This window comes from Carassius carassius, chromosome 24 (genome assembly GCF_963082965.1).
Source record: "Carassius carassius chromosome 24, fCarCar2.1, whole genome shotgun sequence".
NCBI lineage: Eukaryota > Metazoa > Chordata > Actinopteri > Cypriniformes > Cyprinidae > Carassius > Carassius carassius.
In genome coordinates this window covers 5333311-5356799 of record NC_081778.1, presented here as the reverse complement: position 1 = coordinate 5356799, position 23489 = coordinate 5333311, and the positions used below count along the sequence as shown (strand labels likewise).

General features: G+C 35.2%; 1 protein-coding gene across 2 annotated transcripts in view; it reads left to right on the top strand.

Moving 5' to 3' along the window:
* The window catches only part of LOC132102734 (glutamate receptor ionotropic, kainate 2-like), a 285887-nt gene that overhangs the window by 232944 nt on the left and 29454 nt on the right, over positions 1 to 23489 (top strand). For both annotated transcript variants that reach the window (XM_059507361.1, XM_059507362.1), the window contains 3 exons: positions 960 to 1078; positions 3751 to 3968; positions 16984 to 17209. In XM_059507361.1, the coding sequence (XP_059363344.1) occupies positions 960 to 1078; positions 3751 to 3968; positions 16984 to 17209 (563 nt within the window). The remainder of the gene's footprint in view (positions 1 to 959; positions 1079 to 3750; positions 3969 to 16983; positions 17210 to 23489) is intronic.

Sequence of the window (23489 nt, the reverse complement as noted above, 5' to 3'; positions counted from 1 at the left end):
TAATGTCACTTAAATTTAGCTGGAGCAAATGGGAAATCTCAATGTGGGAGAGAGATAGCACAGAACAAGGGATCAGGGTTTGGGTATGATGGAATAGACTAGCATTGGGCATCTAAATTAATCCTTTTTAAATAAATATTCTGGGTTAACTACAAGTTAAGCTATTTTGACAGCATGGCTGTCAATTACAATGAAATAATTTTCACTAATAAAAAATAAATGTGACTCACTAAGTACACAAAGTACTGTTCCAGGCCATAGCAAACGATATCTTGTGTACTTTATGAGTGCATTATTATTAAAAATAATTTTTTGTTTGTTCACACCAAGTTCAAACAAATTACTGCATTTTTAAATGCACCTGCAATTTTTCTTTATTTAAAAAAAAAAAATGTATGCCAGATTATGAGGTACAGTGATTAATATACGTACATATATAAACATGTATATGTACATTAAAAGAACAAACAAAACAAATCTACTTGGGTAACAGTAGATCAATTATTTATGAATTATAAATTATATTATTATATTATTATTTATAAATGGTAAACTGCTGTACAATTCATTGCTTCATTGTTACTAATGTGGAGGATTGTGCAGCGGAAATGATTAAAATTATGCATTGATAATTATGGTTGCCTTTGATATGAATATGATATTTAAGAGTTTCTGGAATTTAAAAAGGGTGATTGGAATGAACATAAACAGCTCTAACATGTAGCCTATCACAAGCCTAACTTACTTATTGTTTACATAAAAAAACAAAAAAACATTTACCCTTTTTTTCAAAATGAGATGGAGAGAAAAGTATTTTTAATTAATCTTATGCTAACATGTCTCTTTCTCCTTGTTTCTCTATAGGTTGACCTGCCTTTCCTTCAATGTTTTTATTTTTTCTTTTATGTACCATAATTTGGACTAACATGTATATGTGTGTTTTGTGTTGCTTGCCACAGGTTTAGCCCCTACGAATGGTATAACCCCCATCCGTGCAACCCCGACTCGGATGTTGTGGAAAACAATTTCACTCTGCTAAATAGTTTCTGGTTCGGAGTTGGAGCTCTCATGCAGCAAGGTAGACGCCTCTGCCTGCCCCCCTTAGCACATATCCCACTCTTTAGCTGGGGGTCCCAACTTACTTTTGTCAGGCCCACTATGATGCATGGGTGCCTCTGTGCATGTAGTTCTAGAAGCAAATTGGTTTCAGGCCAATGGTTTGAATGGGACTGTGTGGAACTTTTTTTGTCTGTGTGTGTGTGTTGGGTAGAGGATCAGGGGATGGTTTAATTGAATGCTAACCTTTTCCATAACCACAATTTAATTTTTTAGCTCTTCATGGTTCTGAGCAGGTAAGTCCAATTCCAGATCCGAATAAATAAATAAATAAATAAATAAATAAATAAATAAATAAATAAATAATAATAATAATAATAATAATAATAATAATAATAATAATAATAATAATAATAAATGGCAGAATGACACAAAGACAAATTGTTGGTCTTATGTCTTACACTGCCATATGTATTCTTGAATTCTGACCCTAACCCTATGGAAGCCTGATGCCACATCTTCTCAGCTTCGGGATACAGATGTTTGTGATGGAGAAACGCCTATGATGATTGAAGGAGAATGTTACATGTAACCTGCATGTCTTTGCGTTGCATCAGAATAGTATAATAACATTTGGGTGAGTAATAAAATACACCACAACCTTGTTTGCAAAGTAGCATGGTTAATGATTGAATCTGCACTGCATTTATCAAAATAAATGGTTTAGAGTTGGGATTGGATTGCCATGTAGCATTAGACTCATTAGCATTGTGAGTCTTTGTGAAATCTACATTGTGAAAGAGATGTATTTGTGGACTGGCTGAAACCAGCGACCAGTTTTTTGAAATGTAGATAGCATGAATATGTTTCTTCACACTGAATTTTTGAAGTTAAAGAAACATTGCAGATTATTTTTGCCTAGCTGTTCTAGCAACTAGAGCAGAGGTCTTTTAGCCCAACTTCTGGAGACCCACTGTCCTGCAAAGTTTATTTCTAACCTATTTAAACACACCTGTCTGGGATTCTCAAGCAGTCCGGAAAGATCTGGTTCTGGTGTGTTGAATAAGGTTGGAGATAAACTCTATGGGACAGTGGTTCTTCAGGAGCATGGATACAGACCTCTGAACTAAAGAGAAAAAAGATGCACCTACACTGCACCAAGTGGTGTTGATAAAATACTGAACCCCACCATGTGATTGACAGTGTGGATTGCCACTTTTATATAACAACAAGAAATCCTCAGTAAGCAGAGACTGTTTAAAGTCTAGTGTGTTTGGATCATTGGGAAAAGGGAGGTATTATTGTCCATCAGCATCACCCCATTACAACATAATTGTAGGGTGCCATTGAGACTGTCATTTGTTCAGGATTCTCTTTGAGTTTGAAAGAGAAGATGTGACATTAGGCTGAGGGCTAAACAGACAGGGACTGTGTATGTTGACTGTCTGCATGTCTCATGATGAGTGGGTAACACTACATTGTAGAGAGGCTCCCCTGCCCATGGCTTGTCAGACCCCAGAAAACTGTGGGACAGCGTGCTTGGACATGACGTTACCTTGGGTACATGACACTCAGCCCCAACCAGGTTATATAAGGTCCCCAAATGGTCCAGCATCTTGGGATGGATATATATATATATATATATATATATATATATATATATATATATATATATATATGTATATATATGTGTGTGTGTCTATTGCTTTTCCGCTAGTGGTTATGCTAAGTCATGTTTAAAGTCTCACACACTCCTCTTGCCCCTTCTACCTGACCTGACTACTTGTCTGGATAAACAGGCATTCCTGTCCAAAACTCACACCACTAATTGAGCCACGTCTAAAAACTTAAGCACCTTAATTTTTGCACTTAAAGTCGTCTCTGATGGGAAAGGAGAATGTCTTTTAGCACTGAAGAAAACATTTAACAACTTAATTGCTAGTACATAAAATAGACAAGTAATTCTCTCTTTCTTTCTATCCATTTCTGTGGTTGTCCGGGCTGTCTGGCAGTTAGAGTTATATATCCAAACTTTAGACATGACAGGACAGGCCTGGCTGGAACTCACAATTGCAGTTCAATTGTAATTCACGTAACGGCTAATCTTTTCAACAGTCCATTGTGTTTTGCCATGGACTCAATGTGCCAGATCAAAGCTTACAGCTGACTCATTGAACTTGAGAAGAGGAGCCAGTTATTTCCCTGCGCTCTTGTCCTCTTGACATCTCCTCCTAGGACGGCTAGTTATTGTTTTACTTTTACTAATTTCCTCTGCATGACCATGGGGACAGCTTGATTATGGAATAACAGAAAATTATTTGTAGATTGTAACACTAAATGCTTCTTCATTCTGGCTTTTGCCCACAAGCCAAATGGACTGAAGAGTGTAGGGCAGTTCAAAGATAGAAGCAAATCATGAGCCCTTTATGATTTAACACAAATCTGAGAGTCTGTAATCTAATTAAATTTGACCACAGAAATTATCCTAAAATATAAATGAATTCCCACCTTCACTGTGGTTGAATTTGTCTTATCTGGTTAGCATAGATGTGGTTTCTCAGTTGTCAGAGGGCAAAGCCTTTCCCTGCAACTAGTTGTTGTGTCCGGACTGGGTTGGGCCTGTGCATCTGGTGCTGGCCCTCACATTGACAACACTGCTTTTCCCTGATTACTATCTCTGCTCCTCTCTGCTAGGATCTGAGCTCATGCCCAAAGCCCTTTCCACCAGGATAGTAGGGGGTATCTGGTGGTTTTTTACCTTAATCATCATCTCCTCCTACACTGCCAACCTAGCCGCCTTCCTTACCGTGGAGAGAATGGAATCTCCAATTGACTCGGCTGATGACCTGGCCAAGCAGACCAAGATTGAGTATGGAGTAGTGGAGGATGGCGCTACAATGACCTTCTTTAAGGTTAGTTGAAGCTGTCGATTGAAGCACATGTAATATCAAGTCCCAGTGGCGGACTGGGACAGTAAATCAGGCCGGGAATCTGATTCCACCCCAGGCCACCTTCTGTTTCTGAAGTTACCACCACCCAATTCATGTGTCCACCAGACTGATAAACTCTTTGGCTCTTTCAGTTGTTTGAATTGGGTTATACTTAAAAAATAAATCAAAATCCTTAGACTGTGGATGGGCAAAATAATCAAATGAAGTATCAAGAAGTATCAAGGCATTCACTGTCTCTATCATCTTTCCCTGAATTCCCCTCTCTCTCACTCTGCAAATTGAGTCTCTCTGCAATATGAAATAAGCACTTTTTAATAATCTATATTAATTATGCAGCCATCAATTGTATGTCCCAATGATCACAGTCCTATTACTGATGCACATATTTTTAAGAGTATAGCCAGCATGTTTAGTTTTGCTAATAGCTTAAACTTTAGCTGAAGGTTCCTGCTCTGACTCAAAAGCTGAACTGTCTTGTTCAACAGCAGGAGTACTAGCAGCACTAGTGCTACTGTTGCTTCCTTTGTCACCTTCAAAATAAATAAGCATTGTACACTAGGCTACATATTGTAGGCTAGAAATGTAAAATCAATTTCTGGTCAATTTTGGCACTAAAAAAATACTGTGTATCTTCATATGTAAAACAGTGTGCTAGTTTGTCATTAAGATGCTCTTTTAAAACATCTATCATTATATACATTTGTAATTATATACAGTACAGACCAAAAGTTTGGACACACATTCTCATTCAAAGAGTTTTCTTTATTTTCATGACTATGAAAATTGTAGAGCCACACTGAAGGCATCAAGGGCTATTTGACCAAGAAGGAGAGTGATGGGGTGCTGCGCCAGATGACCTGGCCTCCACAGTCACCGGACCTGAACCCAATCGAGATGGTTTAGGGGTGAGCTGGACCGCACACTGAAGGCAAAAGGGCCAACAAGTGCTAAGCATCTCTCGGAGAACTCCTTCAAGACTGTTGGAAGACCATTTCAGGTGACTACATCTTGAAGCTCATCAAGAGAATGCCAAGAGTGTGCAAAGCAGTAATCAAAGCAAAAGGTGGCTACTTTGAAGAACCTACAATATGACATATTTTTAGTTGTTTCACACTTTCTTGTTATGTATATTATTCCATATATAATTCCACATGTGTTAATCCATAGTTTTGATGCCTTCAGTGTGAATCTACAATTTTCATAGTCATTAAAATAAAGAAAACTCTTTGAATGAGAAGGTGTGTACAAACTTTTGGTCTGTACTGTATGTATATATATATATATATATATATATATATATATGTTTTTTTTTTTTATAGATTTTATCTATTTTAAGTCGTTTTTAATGAAAGTGTCTGTCTGCCAAATGATTATATAAATATTAGGGTGAAACAGTTCAACTTTTTCACAGTTCGGTTTGTTTCACGGTTTTAGAGTCACGGTTTCAGTACCGTTGTATGTGCTATGTTTATGGAAAAACTATACTTAAAAAAATTATATATATATATATATATATATATATATATATATATATATATATATATATATATATATATATATATATATATATATATATATTATCATATTATTAAGAATGTTCTAACAACAAGCAACAGCACAAATAAATACAATAGAGTAAAGATACAAATTAAAATAAACTGACTTTCAGGTTTTTTTTATAGGTAGGTCTTTCATTAGTTTTTAGGTACAGAAATTAAAGTAATCAAATGTAAAACAGCATTGCATTTTGGACTATAAATTAAAGATTCTTCTTTAATAACGTAAAAAAAAGAAGCTTTTTAATCAAGAGCAGTGAGTGATTTCTTTGTTGTTGCTGTTCGATTAATATAAAGATTGTCACTTGATACAGTGTTCGTATTAGTATTGAACAAAAGTGAATAAGTTTTTTTTTTTTTTCATCGCTGTTGTTGTAATGTCTGGGAATCCAGAACGCGCATCCATCAACAGAAACATATATTATCTGAACCCTGTTGGTTTTACATGTTATTTATAGTAAACCATATTACAGATGCTTTGTCAGATTTAAGTTGAACAGCGGTCTCAGCGCGTGCCGAACCGTGTGTGGAGAACTGAACGGTTCGGTTTTTTCAGTGAACCATAGTAAATATAAATGTAATTCTGACCGACCTGCTCCCTTACTGGTGAACATGGCTGGGATTTTGCAGCAACTCTGCTCCTCCTTTGCGTTTAATCTCCATTTTTTTGTGCGATTTTCTAACATAAAGCCTGCCTCTGGATATAGCCAATTAGGCAGTGCTTCGCTGATGTTTGGTCATGTGGTGGTGTCAATTTTCACTCCGCGATTGCCTGATTCGTAGATTCATAAAACCGTCAATTAATTCGCAGTTGCATACCAGCCTATTGCACGTCAGCCTGGTCGACTACACAGCGGCAGCCGGCAGGCCAGAATGATTGTCAGGCCACCGGGAAATGTCCCGGTGCTTCCGATGGCCAGTCCGCCACTGTCAAGTTCTACAGAGAACTTTTAAAAAGGCTCAGTAAGGTCCTTTGGCCATTGTGTTTCATGTCTTATGAACACTTTTGTCTCGTTTCTTTTAACTTAAATCAGTATTTTATTGGAATTGATTTGTTTATAAGATACCCAGGTGTATAATTAGAATGATGATGTACAGTCAGCTGCTCACTGTTGCAGAATTGACCACATTAGGATGATACATAACCGGATCACCCTTTCAGCTAACTGTACAATATTCTTGCCTAATTTGATTTGATTTAATTACATATTTAATTGATTACAGCTTTACTGAGTCACCAGGAAGGTCAATGACAGGGTAGTATTTTAAAATATTGTTTTGTGCAGTAAGGACATGTGGTGAAGAGATATTAAAAATGTGCGTGCCTTGGCCTATTAAATTTTGGTCACATGCATTTTGTGAGTTTGAATCTGGATTGTGATATTCCTGAAATTTTCTGTTTTCTCTATGGAAACACTCGAATAAAAACACCTGAAAGTTTGCAAACAGATACAGAAGAAAGAGGTTTTAGTAATAGTGTTGTCCTATCAGATGTCTTATCAGATTTTGAAATCTAAGCTTTAAAAGTGGTTTGAATGTTTGAAATGTGTGAGAATAGGGTTGAGGATGAAAGCATTTTATGAGTGCACACTGTTTAGTGCCTGTATGTTGGATATCTACTGTACAATTCTTTATTCAGTCCCAGAGGGCTGTGAACATGCCCCTTTTTAAGTCAATATTTTAGCTCTGAGATCACAGCATGGAGATTGTCCCCTCAGTCTGTTTTTGATTGTCCAGTGTTTGTAACCAGTTCAGTGAAATCCTCAGCTACCTCTGTGCCAAAAGAGAAGTAAGCTCTTACAAAGGATATTTTGTCTTTCCTATCCGCATCTGCTAAATATCCTTGTAAATTTCAGAGGTATATTGAGCATATAATGATGTTCTGTAATTCGTTGAATTCTACTACAATAGAAATTTAAATGTCACCCTAATCTATATCAGTTCTGCATTGTTTATTTTACACTTTAGTAAGCAGAATTTACCCTATTTGCTTTATTACATATTCACTGCCTTATTGTGAACAATTCACCAGGACAGATTATTAAAAAAAAAAAAAAAAAAAAAAAAAAAAAAAACGGTTTAGTCATTTATCTTTTTTTTTTTTTTTTTTTTGATGTCACATTTTTTTTTTTTTTTACTTAAAAAAATCAATTCCTACTTAATATTTTTGTTTTCTTATCCAATGATATCCAGTTTAAATTTCATGCAATTATTACACATTACGGAATTTAAAAAGTGTTGCCTTCACTCTGGCAAAACACACACAGACACACACACACACACACACACAAACAATGTGTAAATATTGAAAGAAAAAGACATCCTATTGTAGATAGCAAGACTACAGCAGATTAATATAGAGAGAGAGAGTGAGAGAGCGAGCGCGCGAGAGAACAACAACAACACCAAAAAAAACCAAGCCCTTTCAAAGCATCCTGGTCCTGACAAGGCCTGTAATCCATTGCAGTCAGATTCCCTTCAGGAACAGCAGATGTTCAGAGAGCTGAACACATATGCTCTTTTAGCAGGTGCTGATGTATTGAGTAATTGAGTGGCAGTGTGAGTGAATGACGGTTTTATAAACTGCTTTTATTGATTCTGTGTAATGTTCTACAGAGAGACAGTCACAGAACTCAAGAAATTAGATTGGTTTAATTAATGTTATTTAATTACAGAAATTTAGAACAAAATCTAACATAACCACATGTAACCCCTTGTGGCTGAAATAGTTTTGTGTTTGGGGTTTTCTGTTCCTTAGATCTCTGCTTTCACAGCTGGCTTCTTCAGCTGCTATTGATTTGCTATTGTTACAAGCCAGATAACTGTTATTTACTGCTATATAATCTAGAATAGTGGGTCTCATTCACTAGTTGTGCATACCCTTAAATTCATGTGTGAAATGTAAGTACAAGCATTTTCACAAACAAACCATGTTTTATCAATAAAGTACTAAAATATATTCTAAACCTTACTAATATTGTAGGAACAACTGAAACTGTGTGTGTGAGTATTTGTGTGTGTATAAGGGAGAGAGAGAGAGAGAAATGGAGTCCATTCCACACTAATAATTACACATAATTTTGTGGCAAAAACACAGCAATAATTTGTTTTTTTGTTTTTAAATAATATTGTTTATTTATTTATTTGGCTAGTGTCATTGTGGATTTTTCGTTATTTTGCTGTTTTAGGCTGAAATCAATTTGTCATTTAAATTGATTTGGTCCATTTTTATCCATGTTTATTCATTTATTTTACAGTAGAGCATTTTGAAATGGTGATGTGTAATGACAGACTTAACTCCTGGCTGGAATGAGATGGTGTGGTTATGTTGTAATGTCAGTTGGTGCTGCAATCTCTAGGCCTTGAAACTGTTGGAAGTTTTTAGCATCTTAGGGTTTTATTGCTGAAAAAAAAAAAAAGATTTAAATAATATATGTTGAGGTTTATTGAAATGGCCGCTAGCGAGTGTCTGATGAGGCACTGGGGAGTTGGAGCTGGATGACTGCACTAATGGGAGAGCACATATTTATTCCTTTGATCACTCTGTTATGCACTATATTCCTCAATATACTTCGCCTGTCCCGTAAAAATGATTCCTTTTTGGGTAGTCTGTGGGATTTTACTTTGAAACATGCTCGATGAGAGCGCATTATGATGCTTAAATGTTTGGCAAACGCACTGCAGGCAGGCTCAATGTGTGTTCTTTTATCTGACAGTGACAAACCTGAGGGGGCGATAGAGTTTACTTTAAATGTCTGTCATTAAACCAGATTATACAGGAGGTTAGCTATAAACATGTCAACCAGTTAGCTAACTTTAACTAAATTATATAGCACAAGTCTCGTCTACCCTGAAAGAGAAAACTGAAAAAACGTTTGCCTGTTGCGACAATACTGAAAATTGTTGCACGCAATGCCAGTGAAATCAAACGTGTGTTTGTATGCTTCTTTGCAGAGAAAATATTTTGCTTACACTTAACATAAGGTTCAAATAGGTGATGTTGTAGGCTGATGTATCAACTAACATTAAATAACAATGGGCAAAGCATTAGTTACAGTATTTCTAAATAAAGCCTATTATAAATCATGTAATGCCTTCTTTAATAATATTTGCTACAGAAATTTCTAAGTTCTGAAAAGCCGGTTGTACAAAATGGCTTGGTGTGAAGTATGAAAAAAAGTATTAAAATATAAATTTTTATATCAACATTTTTTAATACAATACTAAAACAAAAAGTTGTATTTGAAATAATAGTTTATATCTGTACATATATGTATGTTTATATATATATACATATATATATATATATATATATGTACTGTATTATTGTAAACAAATAATAACAATAAAAAAAATTACAATCATAAATGTACAGCTTTTTCTCTATCAAAAAGACCTGCCATACAATACTTTAATGTAAAAAATACACTTTTAGCTTTAAAAAATAAAATAAAAAAATTGCAGAATTCCAGCCATGAGATATTCTGTCATCTGCTTACTGTAGTACCTGAAGATTATGGCCATTTTGGGTGGCCACCATCTGGAAGCCAAGCATTTCCAGCGCTAAATATACTGCCCTAAGGCTGACACATTAAATTATCGAATATTCTAACCCATGAAATCAGGTGGAGAACACAGCAGACGTATTGGCCAGATATAGTCCTCCTCTTCTCTGGAGGTTTGCTTTCTTTGTCCTTCTCTGCTCTGAGGCATCTTATTACCTGTCACATCTAGTATGCCACATTCTATGCTTCAGAAGATATTATGATCAAAAAGAGGAACAGGCTCTCAAGGAAAGCAGCCCGACCTCTCTCTCGCTCTCTCTTCTTCTCTCTCTTATCATTCAGTATCAAAACAATCTGTGGCAACCTTTCATGGAGAGGAGCACAGCTTTGCTCACTTTCTAGGCTTCTGTTCCTCAGTCACATCTGTCTCTCCGGTGAGACAATGTTCGCTGACCGTCTCAGCTGCTATCATTGTCTTTTTAATTTGTAGAGAACGTTTTTTGGAATGCGCGGCCAGTTCTCGGTTTCAAAACCCTTAATAGCAGATTCTCATATTTCCTTTGCAATCTTGGTCCCATCAATCTTCAGTGATTTTTTTTTTTCCGTTTTCTTGTCCTGTGAAGAGGACCCCTGGAGTGTTATATATTTATATATATAATGGAGCATCTGGTATATAAGTATAACTCCACGGTGTACAATTTTTTAATAATTATTATGTCTGTACAAGCGAATCCATGCATTTTTGCATGTGATAAATATCCAGATTTTTTTGTGTTGGTACATTTAAATGCAAATAAGCTGGTGCTCCTGCCTCAGTTCTCAGTTACTAGTGAGAATCCTTAAAATAAAGTGTCACAATATAGGAGGTCTGACTATCCAGTATTCTGCTCAGAAAATTCCAGATTTTCATCGCACTCTTTTGTTCTTTCTTTCAACATCTGATTGGTCAAGTCCAGATCAGGCATGTGCGGTGGAATTTTTTTAAATCTGCAACATGCTATTTTGCATTAATGTGTTTTATGTCATCCACTAACAATTTCATGAAATATTCTTAAATAAATTGTGCAAACCATCAATAAATATTTATATCAGTTTGAATGTTGTGGATAGGGTATACAGATAAGGCACATTTGATATTTTAAAAAGATGCATTTATGTGTTATTCACATTTAGTCTAACAATAGAGACCCAAGAGACTTTCTGCAATTACGCACACACACAAACATGCACATAAAATCTCTCTGTTTCTTTCTCATGGCACAACCAACACGTCTGCTTTTTTTGTAGTTTTAACAGTAAGCAGCTTTTTAAAAAAATCTTCACATCTAGGTCTGTGTGAGATGTATCCAGTTAAACTGTTGTACGGCTTCACAAGGACTGTCCCCTTCCTGATCGTGTCATTATAATGAGAATGTGAATTAAAATGGACAGCCACATGCCTGCTGTAGTTTCCAGCATCATTATCCGTGGCTGAGCCAGGGTAAGGCCAGGAGATGTTTGTTTTGGACTGATCTCCTTCATTGCACACAGGCCTCTCGGTGGAATATCTCACATGGAGAAAAAGATGAGCAATCTACACAGCATTGTGTGCTGGAGAGCTCATTTATTTAGTGAGGATATTTAAGACAAAGTCTTATCTTTACTGGAATTATGGCTCAATCCATTCAGTTTATGTCACAAAAATATTTACTATATAACCGTTAGTATTAGTAAAATTGCTATTTAACATGTACACACACACTGTGAACACACACCTGGAGCAGTGGGCAGACATTTATGCTGCGGTGCCCGGGGAGCAGTTGGGGGTTCAGTGCCTTGCTCAAGGAAACTACAGTCGTGTTATTGCCTGCCCGGGACTCGAACCCACAACCTTGGGGTTAGGAGTCAAACTCTCTAACCACTAGGCCACAACTTTCCCAAACTTTTTATGACCTGTGATAATAACACATCAATAAATATATAATAACTACAATTTAATTAAACATTGTTGTGTTTAACACATTTAATTTGACTTTCTTGTTTGATTTTCAAATACTGCTCGTTACATTCCTCAAAATGATTGTTTATAAAATATACGTTCAATTCAGAACATCAATAAAAAAAAATATTTTAATGTTATAACAACATAATAACACATCATTTAATATTAAATTAATGTTAATACATTTAAATATATTGTCTATTTTATGCCACTGCACCAACATCTGAATACCTGAGAACTAGACTGCATTTCAGTTGAAATACAAACCCCTGAAGCTTTCCTAGTATTCTGTTTTAATATGACAGCATTATGTGGTAGTATTTCACAATCACATATGATAAGTGGAGTTTAAATGCAGTTTAAATGTGTTTTATACAACATTAAAGTTTAATAAAGAATAATGGGCCATTCACTGTAATGTTGGCTCGTATACTGCTTAACATTCAGCTCTGGATCCTCGAGACCTGCATTCTTAAGTAGAGTTGTGGACACATTTAGACATCAATTAAGATCCTTATCCGTCCATTTAGAGTGCTTCATTTTAATATGTATGTGATGGTTTAAAGTTGTTCCATGGCAGATTAAACATGAAGTAAAGGCATACTTTTTAATTGTCTGGGAATTTGAACAGCCAATCATTTTTAAGCACTCCTCCACTGTCTCAGCCAAAAGAGTGATGACGTGTATTTGTAGGTCAGCCCAGAAGTTTGCATCAGCCTGACTCAACCAATGAGAGCATTTGGGAAGGGCCTAAGACTGCAGCAGCGCTCAAATGAATGACCCCGACCAAATTATTTAGGCTTAGCATCAACATTCACAAACCATGTTATTTTTAACAGAAAATAATGCAACAAGCTCGTAATCATGACTTCAGAAGCGGGAAATAGGATGTGTCCGATAGCACGTGAAGACAGCAGAGAAGCACTCTCGCTTTGCATAGTCGAGTGCATCGTTTTGTTAACTTTGTGGTTTTATTATTTTGAGTCGTTTGGGACTCTGTAACACATGGTCCTTTCACAATATATTGCTTTACAGATCTGTCACTCTTGTAGCTCAGAAATGTTCAAGCAACCATGCAGCACACTCGGTGTGGTTAGTGCTCACACTCACTGATCTATAAATAACTGAACCGCGCTCTGGCCCACCTCTTCCAACTGAGCCAGGGACTGCTAAATGAATCGATCGCACTAGTCAAACGAGCCAGGCTTTGGGTTCAAACACAATCGGCATGGTTAAGATTTCCTATTGTGAACACAACCTTATTCTCCCACATCCCACACACATGAGTCTCCACCTGCCCACACCAGCACTCGACTCACCCATCAGGAGTTGTCCTGTGACGTACTTTAATAGTGCAGGTCTCTAAGGTGCCTGTTATAATGTTATGATAGAGGCTTTGGACTCTTGAGTGATTTTATTTATTTTTTCTTCTTCTTTAACGAACTAGAATATTTTCTATAAAAACATTAATGCCCTGGCAGTGGCAAATAGTTTGTATTTTATTTAATTTGAATACGTTAATGTTATAAGTTTTAGAAGATTTAAGTGATGTGACATTCAGCCAAGTATGGTGACCCATACTCAGAATTCATGCTCTGCATTTAACCCATCCAAAGTGCACACATACAGGGCAGTGAACACACACACACACTGTGAACACACACCCGGAGCAGTGGGCAGTCATTTATGCTGCGGTGCCCAGGGAGCAGTTGGGGGTTTGGTGCCTTGCTCAAGGGCACCTAAATCGTGGTATTCCCGAGATTCGAACCCACAACGCTAGGGTTAGGAGTCAAACTCTCTAACCACTAGGCCACGACTCCCCAAATAAATTTATGAGATTTACAAGAAATATGGTAACTGTTACTGTGTAAAAGGAAACCCATAAAGTGTTTAAAGAGTGTTTTAAAAGTGTTTGCATACCAAATGTTATTGCAGTTTTGTTCATATAGCAGTACTTTTTAAATGAAAAAAGTTCACACACTACTTTTGAATGCATTATTGAATTTTGTACATAATGGAAGAATGGAAGAGAAAATGTCCACACAGGAGTCAACAACAAGCTCATATACTTACTTTCACACATCCAATACAGTAATGATGTTGTGTGTTCTGTGTATGTTTCTCAGTGAAGACTGATGGATGTTCCTTTTCATTCAAAACACTGGTTAAATATTTTTTTTTATCTTGAACAAGTCATTTTTTATATAAAAAATAAAATAAAAAGCAAATAAAAAATATGCATCACTACCACAATAACATCTATTTGTCAGTTGTTTACCATTTGTCTCGGAGTCGGAACAGACAATAATATATTTTTTCTTTCTTTCTTGTCATCTGTAACAATAACAGCAACAGCGAATGCTTTGGGTCTGATTGTTGTGTGCCGTAAATTAATCAAAGCATCAGAACAGATCGAGAACCAAGATCGGATTTAAGTAGTGCAATTTGTGAACACTTCAGCATGATCAAAGTATTCGACAAATCACTGCTAATCAATCCACACAATCTCAAATCAACCAAAATACACAGATAGCATCACAGCGTTGTAGGAAAAATGGCGTGAAAATGAGAGATAAATGCTAGAGAACTGACACGGGGGACTTTCTTCACCTCATACTTAAAGGATTGTTGGGGTTTGTTCGGTATCAGGAAGCACATCATGTCTTGTCAGACATGATCAAGTGTGTGTCTAAGTAATGTTTTAGTACTAAAAACATCCTACTAAAAATATGGGTGCTTAAAAATATTGTTTTATGGCATATGGCTCTGTTCCAAAACCTAGGGGTGTGCACAGATATATGCCGTGGAGAATCACAGAAAGTGACCGAATTCAAGAACAGTGTTGCGGCATCTCTCAAGCGACGAATAAACACCGCTAACTTGGAGAATGCAGTGAAAACTCCTCTTCTCGCATCCGCCCTAGACCCTCGGCACAAACATCTAAGGTATCTTAATGAAAACATGAGAGAAGTAAGAAAAAAAAAAACTTTTTGAACATTATCAGAACATTTTCCTTGATGCGCGTGGTGCGGATGCAGCCGCCGTCACCAACGATGAAGAGGATGCAATGCCCACTCATCGGAAAAGGCTGAGCCAGTTCTTTAGCGATGATTACAGAGAGTCCAGCCGAGACGAGTGGGAACAGTTCTTGCTGGAGCTATGTATTCCACCAGATGAGGATCCCATTCAGTGCTGAAACGAAAACACGAAGCGCTTCACAAAACTTATTCGCTTAGCACACCGTTATTTGTGAGTCCCCCCAACGTCTGTGCTGTCAGAGCACGTTTTCGACTTTCCCCCGATCAAGATTTGCTGACAGTTTCAAAGTTATGTGTATGCTACGTTCTATACAGTAGCCTAATTGCTACGTTTTTTCTTTGTTCACTTGTTTTTTGCTTTTAATCTGTACTTTTGTTTGTTTGCACGCATTGTTAAAGGTTTTCAGCCACAAAACACGATGTGTAATGTTCAAGCTTATTGTGTGTAAGCTTGTTCAAAAATGACGGAAACAATAAATGTTTCTGAAAAATAACATCTGTCTCATTAAACTTAATTTAAATAAACGAATATTCGAATATTCTCATTGCTCATTGAGCTCAAATATTCGAATGTGATATTTGTGGAAAATGCCCATCCCTACCAAAACCTAGTGGACTGCCTTCGCAAATTTTTTTTCAAATTGAGTAGTACAATACACCAATGAAAATGAATATTTATTTGGCTATTTATTACTTGAGATTTTCCTTTCCTGCTCTTTCTTTCAGTTTATCTATCTTGGCCCCTATGGTTTTGCCTCATCAGCAGGCGTAGTCTACATGTGCAATCGGCTGATTTGTCAAGGGTAACTCCAGAAGATTCTGAGGCACTTGGCACTTGGCAAATCACCCAGTTGATCTAAAATATCGACCAGCCACAAAAAGTCATTACACACAATAATAGCAGGCAGGACCTTGAGTATGTGACTTAATTAGGTTTCAAATGCCACCAAATGTTTTCTTAGAGGCACAAAAAGACCCTAGTTTAAAATGGTTGGCAACAATTTCTCTAGGTATTAACCTTAAAATCTATGTTGATTACGGGCTTATTTGTAGTTCTACTGGAATAAGATGGCATTAATTTGCATGCTGTTGGTACACATTTCAGTTTTGGAGATTAGTCAGGATTAGTCATAAACAGATTTGTGTGCTTCTGCCACAATTTGTGCCCTAGTAATCATGTAAAAGGGGAAAAATATGACATTTTAACCAATAGCTGTTTGACTCTTCTTAAAATGATTATTTTGAAAATACCTGCATATACTTTGTGTTCCCAGCAGGAGAGCAGAATGAGCGAGAAAAGCTGGTCTGTGGGTGATTGATAATTCTATGTGATCTCATTTGTATTTGTAGGCATGCAACTTTAGAGACAATCATTTGAGGTTCATAATAGTGAATTAAAAGATTTCATATGTTGATTTTTTTTATATTTATAATACATGATGTTACTTAAATGTTACAATAATACATGATGTTGCTTTAAGTATTTTGACTTTTCTTTGTGATTTCTAAACCAATATCAGTACAAAAATGTGTAAATAAGTGAAACACAATGCATATAACAAAAATGATTTATATGTTCCATACTTATTCAGCATTGATGATTAAAAGTGCAAGCGACTTTACTTTTATTAGCTTGTCTTGATTCCATTTAAAAATAAAAGTGTCATTAAGGTATTTCTTTAAAAAGACTTTAGTACTTGTCAATATTTTGCTGTGCTGTTGTGTATTGCAGCATTTTATTCTTATTTTATATTTATTATTATATTGTTGTTGTTTTGAGATCAGATCATGTCTATTCTATTACTGAAATGTGTGAATTTAATGCCATAATGGAAGGAAAGCATATTATGTGTCAAAAAGCAGAAGACTGATAATGAATTTGACTTCTTGTCGCAGAAAACAAAGATCTCCACATATGATAAGATGTGGGAGTTCATGAGCAGTCGAAGACATTCAGTCATGGTGAAGAGCATCGAGGAGGGAATTGAACGTGTACTCACCTCAGATTATGCTTTCCTTATGGAGTCCACCACCATCGAATTTGTCACTCAGCGCAACTGCAACCTCACACAGATCGGAGGCCTCATAGACTCCAAATCCTATGGGGTTGGCACCCCAATGGGTAAGGCATATTTGAATAATTTATCAGTTTACATTTACTTGACAAATTAATTGAAATTAAATCTGCATTATAGTTTAATGTTCTAAGCTTGCACTGCATAAAATGGTAACATTAATTTTGTGGATTCATTCAAGTAAAAAAAAAAAAAAATTATATTGCTGAATCAACCTAACAAATATGCTAATTTATAGCATTAAACTACTTAATATGGGTTAAATCAGGTAGAAATATCTTATATGCATTATAGTTTATATAGTTATATATATATATATATATATATATATATATATATATATATATATATATATATATATATATATATATACTGTATTTGTTTTTGTTTTTTGTTTTTTTTTTCTGAAAATTTGCTTTTGAAATATGTTCGATATCTGGATGGTACCTAAAAACCAGGTTTGATCTTATAGCTTCAAAACAGTGATCGCTAATGCAACAGTGGCTTTTTTTGCCAAGCATCTATTTGCCAAGCGCTAAGCAAATCTGCATATTCAAATGAAAACAATTTCTATTGTGCCAATATTCATACTGTAGTTTTAGCAGCATTACCTTTAAAAAAAAAAAAAAAAAAAAAAAAATTATATATATATATATATATACAGTAGGCTACAGACCAAAAGTTTGGACACACCTTCTCATTCAAAGAGTTTTCTTTATTTTCATGACTATGAAAATTGTAGAGTCACACTGAAGGCATCAAGGGCTATTTGACCAAGAAGGAGAGTGATGGGGTGCTGCGCCAGATGGACCTGGCCTCCACAGTCACCGGACCTGAACCCAATCGAGATGGTTTAGGGGTGAGCTGGACCGCAGACAGAAGACAAAAGGGCCAACAAGTGCTAAGCATCTCTCGGGGAACTCCTTCAAGACTGTTGGAAGACCATTTCAGGTGACTACCTCTTGAAGCTCATCAAGAGAATGCCAAGAGTGTGCAAAGCAGTAATCAAAGCAAAAGGTGGCTACTTTGAAGAACCTAGAATATGACATATTTTCAGTTGTTTCACACTTTTTTGTTATGTATATAATTCCATATATAATTCCACATGTGTTAATTCATAGTTTTGATGCCTCCAGTGTGAATCTACAATTTTCATAGTCATGAAAATAAAGAAAACCCTTTGAATGAGAAGGTGTGTCCAAACTTTTGGTCTGTACTGTATGTATATATATATATATATATATATATATATATATATATATATATATATATATATATATATTTATATATGTCGTACACCTCAACGAAAACATGAATCATTTGAACAGACTGATTGGAAGGAGAAACACAGCCATTTATCAACACATCTCTGCGATGCAGAAGTGTATGCAGCGTCGACTCAAATCTTAATTTCATTTTGATTAATGACTGTCTGGCTCTGTCAGTGAAGGTGAAGCATCTCTGAACGCAGCTTAGCAGCTCAGTGAATGTGCAGAAATGCAGACCCCGAGGCAAACGTGCATGAAATAGATGAATGGATGATATAAATAAATGCAAGGAGAAACTTTGAGGTGTGCCCCCCGTGCATAAGATTATCAGTCTCAGTAGCAGATTATCTTAATTCTTTTAAACATGCGGCTGTGGGCTGTGTCAGCAGCAGAAATGTAGAAGAAGATGTATTTTCAAAGACAAAGAGTATTTTCAGTTGCAGTGTTAGGCTTTTTACTTATATATATATATATATATATATATATATATATATATATATATATATAAATTATTATTATTATAAATAATAATAATCACTGCTTTCAAATGTAATATTTTTACTTTACTTATTACTTCCTGTGAGCAGTAATTTATTACTTTTTTTGTTACACTCCAAAAAATCTGTAATGGTGCCCTTTATCCACTTCTGACTTCATAAGTATAATGAATAATTTGATCTGATGAGCATTAGCTGCTTCCAGCACTTTAATTATTAGCTTTTATAAAATGCTACACATACTGTAACATATTTTCTCCTCATTGTAGGACCAAAATCCACATTAGATCGAGATCGAAGTCATTACAAATACATAGAATGTTTACAGTGAGTTTTGAGTAAAAGCGTATTATGATGTTTCCTTCACATGCTGTCGGAAATTTCCTACTTCCCACTTGTGAAGTTGTAATTAAGAGTTTTTATATAAATAATAGGGCACATAATAGGACTCATGCTGAAAGACCCATTCATGAGTTTCTTGAGGAACTCATATTTAGTCCAAAATGTATATAATTAATATTTAAGATTCAACAGGTTTTGAGTAAGTTGTAGCATCCCATTCATTGGTAATCATACAATCATTCACTGCATCTAAATATTCTTTCTCTCCTCCACCATGTTTAAAGTTTATGGGCCACCCAACAATGGCCAATTCATGTCCAATTTCCAACTAGGAAACTCATATTTACGATTATTCCGATAGCTTGTCATTAATGACATACATTTTCACATGTAGCTTGATGTTAATGACAGCTAATGTAGCTGTTACCCCGGTGCAATTATTTTTCATGTTTGTATATGTATGTTGTCAATAATTCACGCAAGATTCTAGAAAGACTTTTGATAATAGTTGGGATTAAAGTATATCAAGATCAAAGGGATGTGGGTGGACAAGCCTTGTAATGCGAGAGTGCATAATGCCATAATTTGCATTTGACAATAATGTTCTTGTCAAATTTTCCTGACTATTATGAAAATTGATCTAGAGATGAGTGGATTGCTTGATTCAAATCAGTAGGAGTGAGGCAACAAATGTAACAATGAATAGATATTTTATGGATGGTAGCTGTAATATTGCTGAAAACGTATTTGTAGTCAGTTACACTAATATTTCCTGGGGAAAATATTATTATTACAAGCAATATGTTGCTTCCCCATGTTGCTTCAGCATGTGATCATATCTGATATAAAACAATGATCCATTACATGCTGAATTGCTTTGAAAGGAACAAAATAACCAAGAATGAAAAAGGCAACTTAATGTAAGATCAAAAGCCTTTTGGCCATCTCTGAAGCCTGATTCCTCTACCTCAAGCTTCAAGTCAATCAGCCAGATGAATGTTAACTGTTAGCTTTGTTTCACTCATTCAGTGTACTTTGTTTGTAGTGGTGTGTTGTATTCAGTATTACTGTATGTGGCTTTGTGTGTCTGATATGTTCATTCAGTATTGAAGTAGAGAACCTTCCTGCAGATTGGACACTTGCCCAGAAGCTTCCCACTACCTAGCATATGCCACAAATTGTGCATGCATTATAGTAAAATATATCTTAAAATATTTTTTTTCCAGTTGGAATACCATACAAATAAGCTTTTGGTAAAGTTATAAAAAAAAAAAAAAAACGTGTATGAATATGTATATTTAATGAGTAGGATGACATCATGTCCTATCTAGAAACTAAGCACGTTTAGTAGTTCAAGTAGTTTGGTCATTTACACAAATGTTTTTATTGTCATCTAATACTAACTGACTCTGTATTATTTGTTATTATCTTGCATGTGGTACAACAATAATTCCATACACAAATATATGTATTAAATTTCCATATAAGAGCATATATGGATCCTATTATAAATTAAAATATATCTTTTTAATATGGTTTAATTTATTATTTATTATGTATATTAAAAGGGAGACATGCATTTAAAATCTCTCTCTCACTCTCTCTCACTCTCTCTCTCTCTCTCTCTCTCTATATATATATATATATATATACAGTGTATATATATATATATATATACAGTGTATATATATATATATATATATATATATATATATATATATATATATATATATATATATATATATATATATATATATATATATATAAAAAATACAGACTTTTTGTATATAAGTTGTTTTAATAACCATTTAATGTGGATTTTATATATGTTATAGACTGGACATATGTAAACATTATATATCATCATTTTATATATATATATATATATATATATTTTTTTTTTTTTTTTTTTTTAAATAGCAATCTGGAAATACTTGTCAAACACTGGTCAGTAAAGTTCCAGGGACAACTGAAAAGTCATCTGCATTATGACTGATAAAAACTCCATATAGTTATCAAGTCATTGGACAGAGAGGAAGTAAATGTTCAAAGAGATCATTACTGAGCCTGTATTGCAGGGAATGCCAATACTCAGATGGTGAGAAATATTTTGATTAAAAGAAGGACAGCTACATTTCTTAACAGGGGAGCTGAATATTGATCCTCAGTCCTGATCAGTGATCTAGAGTCACATTCTACCAAATAATTGGACTTTTACAATCTTGGAATAAAGTTAGGTTCATTTTGCAGCATCTTCTTATCAAGAACTGCTCATTTAGGAAGAGACTGTCTGACTGGCAAGTGAACTGAAGTTAATTTGGTTTTTCAAAGCTCAACCAAAGGTGAACATTCTGTCCAGAGTTACTCACCTTTATGTTGTTTCAAACCCATAAGACTTTTATGTATATTTAAAACACAAATGAATGTATTTTTTATGAAACTTGAGACATCAACCATATTTGATGTGCTGTATATTGTTGATTGTTGTTTATATGTAACTAAAATCCTTCATCATATGAAGCGATTGTGTGTCTTCAGTAGACTTGGTCAAAATCGATTGATTCGTATGTATTAATTTATGCACATCTTATGAACTTTCTGAACTTTAAAAGGACATTTTTTTAAGAACTTAACTTAGAAGCCAAAGATGAATATACAGTTGTGCTTGTGTATATCTAGATAAACCTATGTGCTTTAAAATCAACACTGGACATCTTGATGTCACTGACCTAAAATGGCAAATCCAGTGAGCAGTTATTTGTCAGTACCAGCTTAAATCTGCAATGAAATAGAAGTAGCGACATATCTTTTCTTTTGTATAGTGATGTCAAAATGTAGGGTGGGTTTTGAGATGTGTGTGTTTAAGCTGACTAAATGACTCAAGGGTCCTGCATACATCACTCAAAAGATGTCGGTTGTTTTCACCACAATATCCCGTTATTGCATTTTGATAAAATTTTTCAAAATGCTTAAAAAAAAGAAAAAAAGAAAAAAAACGAAGAAGAAGAATTATTTACAATAAGTTCTATAACAGGGGTCCTAAAAGTATCAAACCGTGGACTTTTTTGGATCTCAGCTTTGTTCAAACGGGTCAAATGTTCCAGCACATCAAAACAACGGGGCAGTACACATAGCAAGCGCTCAGGCTCATTTATGGTAATGACCTTTCGGCTCTGTATCCTTTAATAGTCTGATCTAAAGCCAAACATACTTCTTTCAAGGCCTTTTCATTCTCTCTGAGTGTTGCTTCTCCCCTGATAAAAATTGAAAGTGCTGCAAGAGCTGCAGATGAAATGGTTAGCAAAACAGGTGGATACTTTCACTAAAACTAAAACTTTTTACAAAGTTCTACTGCTACCCAAATGGAAATGTATAACCTTTCTGAAGAAGTATTGTCCGCACCTCTGCTGGGAAAGAAACATAGAGAGCAGACCTCTTGTAACTTAAATTGAATAGCCCTGTTCTATGGCATGCACTTAGAAAATAGATAAGGTGAAATTTCATTTCATGCCAACTTTAATGTCTCACAACCTTAAGAAGACTTTATTTCTGAATAGACTAGTGCCTCCTGAATCCCAGATGTTTTAAAGAAGCCAGCTGCTCTTTTTGTACGAAGTATGCATGAGATGGCCTGATGCATTGCAATGTTATATGTAAGGCTGCTTTGAAAAAAATATAGATTGTGAGAAGTTCTATGCAAATAAATAGGGGTGACCCCGAATAGTCGACAAATCGATGCTTTGATTCGAGGAGCCTGATTTGACCACCAATCTAACAGTGGAATATTCATGTTGTGTTATTGATTATGCCATTTTGACTATATGGGGGAGCTCAAATGTCTGATTTCACATAGAACTACCGGTTTTATCCCAATAAGTTAATATACAGCCTATTATGATAAAGCTGTAAGAATCTGAAAAGGAAGAAGCTTCAAATTAATATTTTAAAGTGCGTGAATAAATCCAACCACCCCTATAGATTTATGTTACACTTTCCATAATCCGTGACCGACAGAGGAGCATCTTGGTGGCAGGATTTAAAACTTTACCAAGACTCAAACTGACACAGGCAGAGACTGGATTTTTCTAAGGTAGGGATTTTTCAGGTAGGGTACAAGTGATTTCAAAACATTTCAGCCGGTGTATATATATTGTGGATATATTATTTACCTGAAATAAGATGCATTTGGTGTTTCATAGTACTACGGTGATATCTCTTCA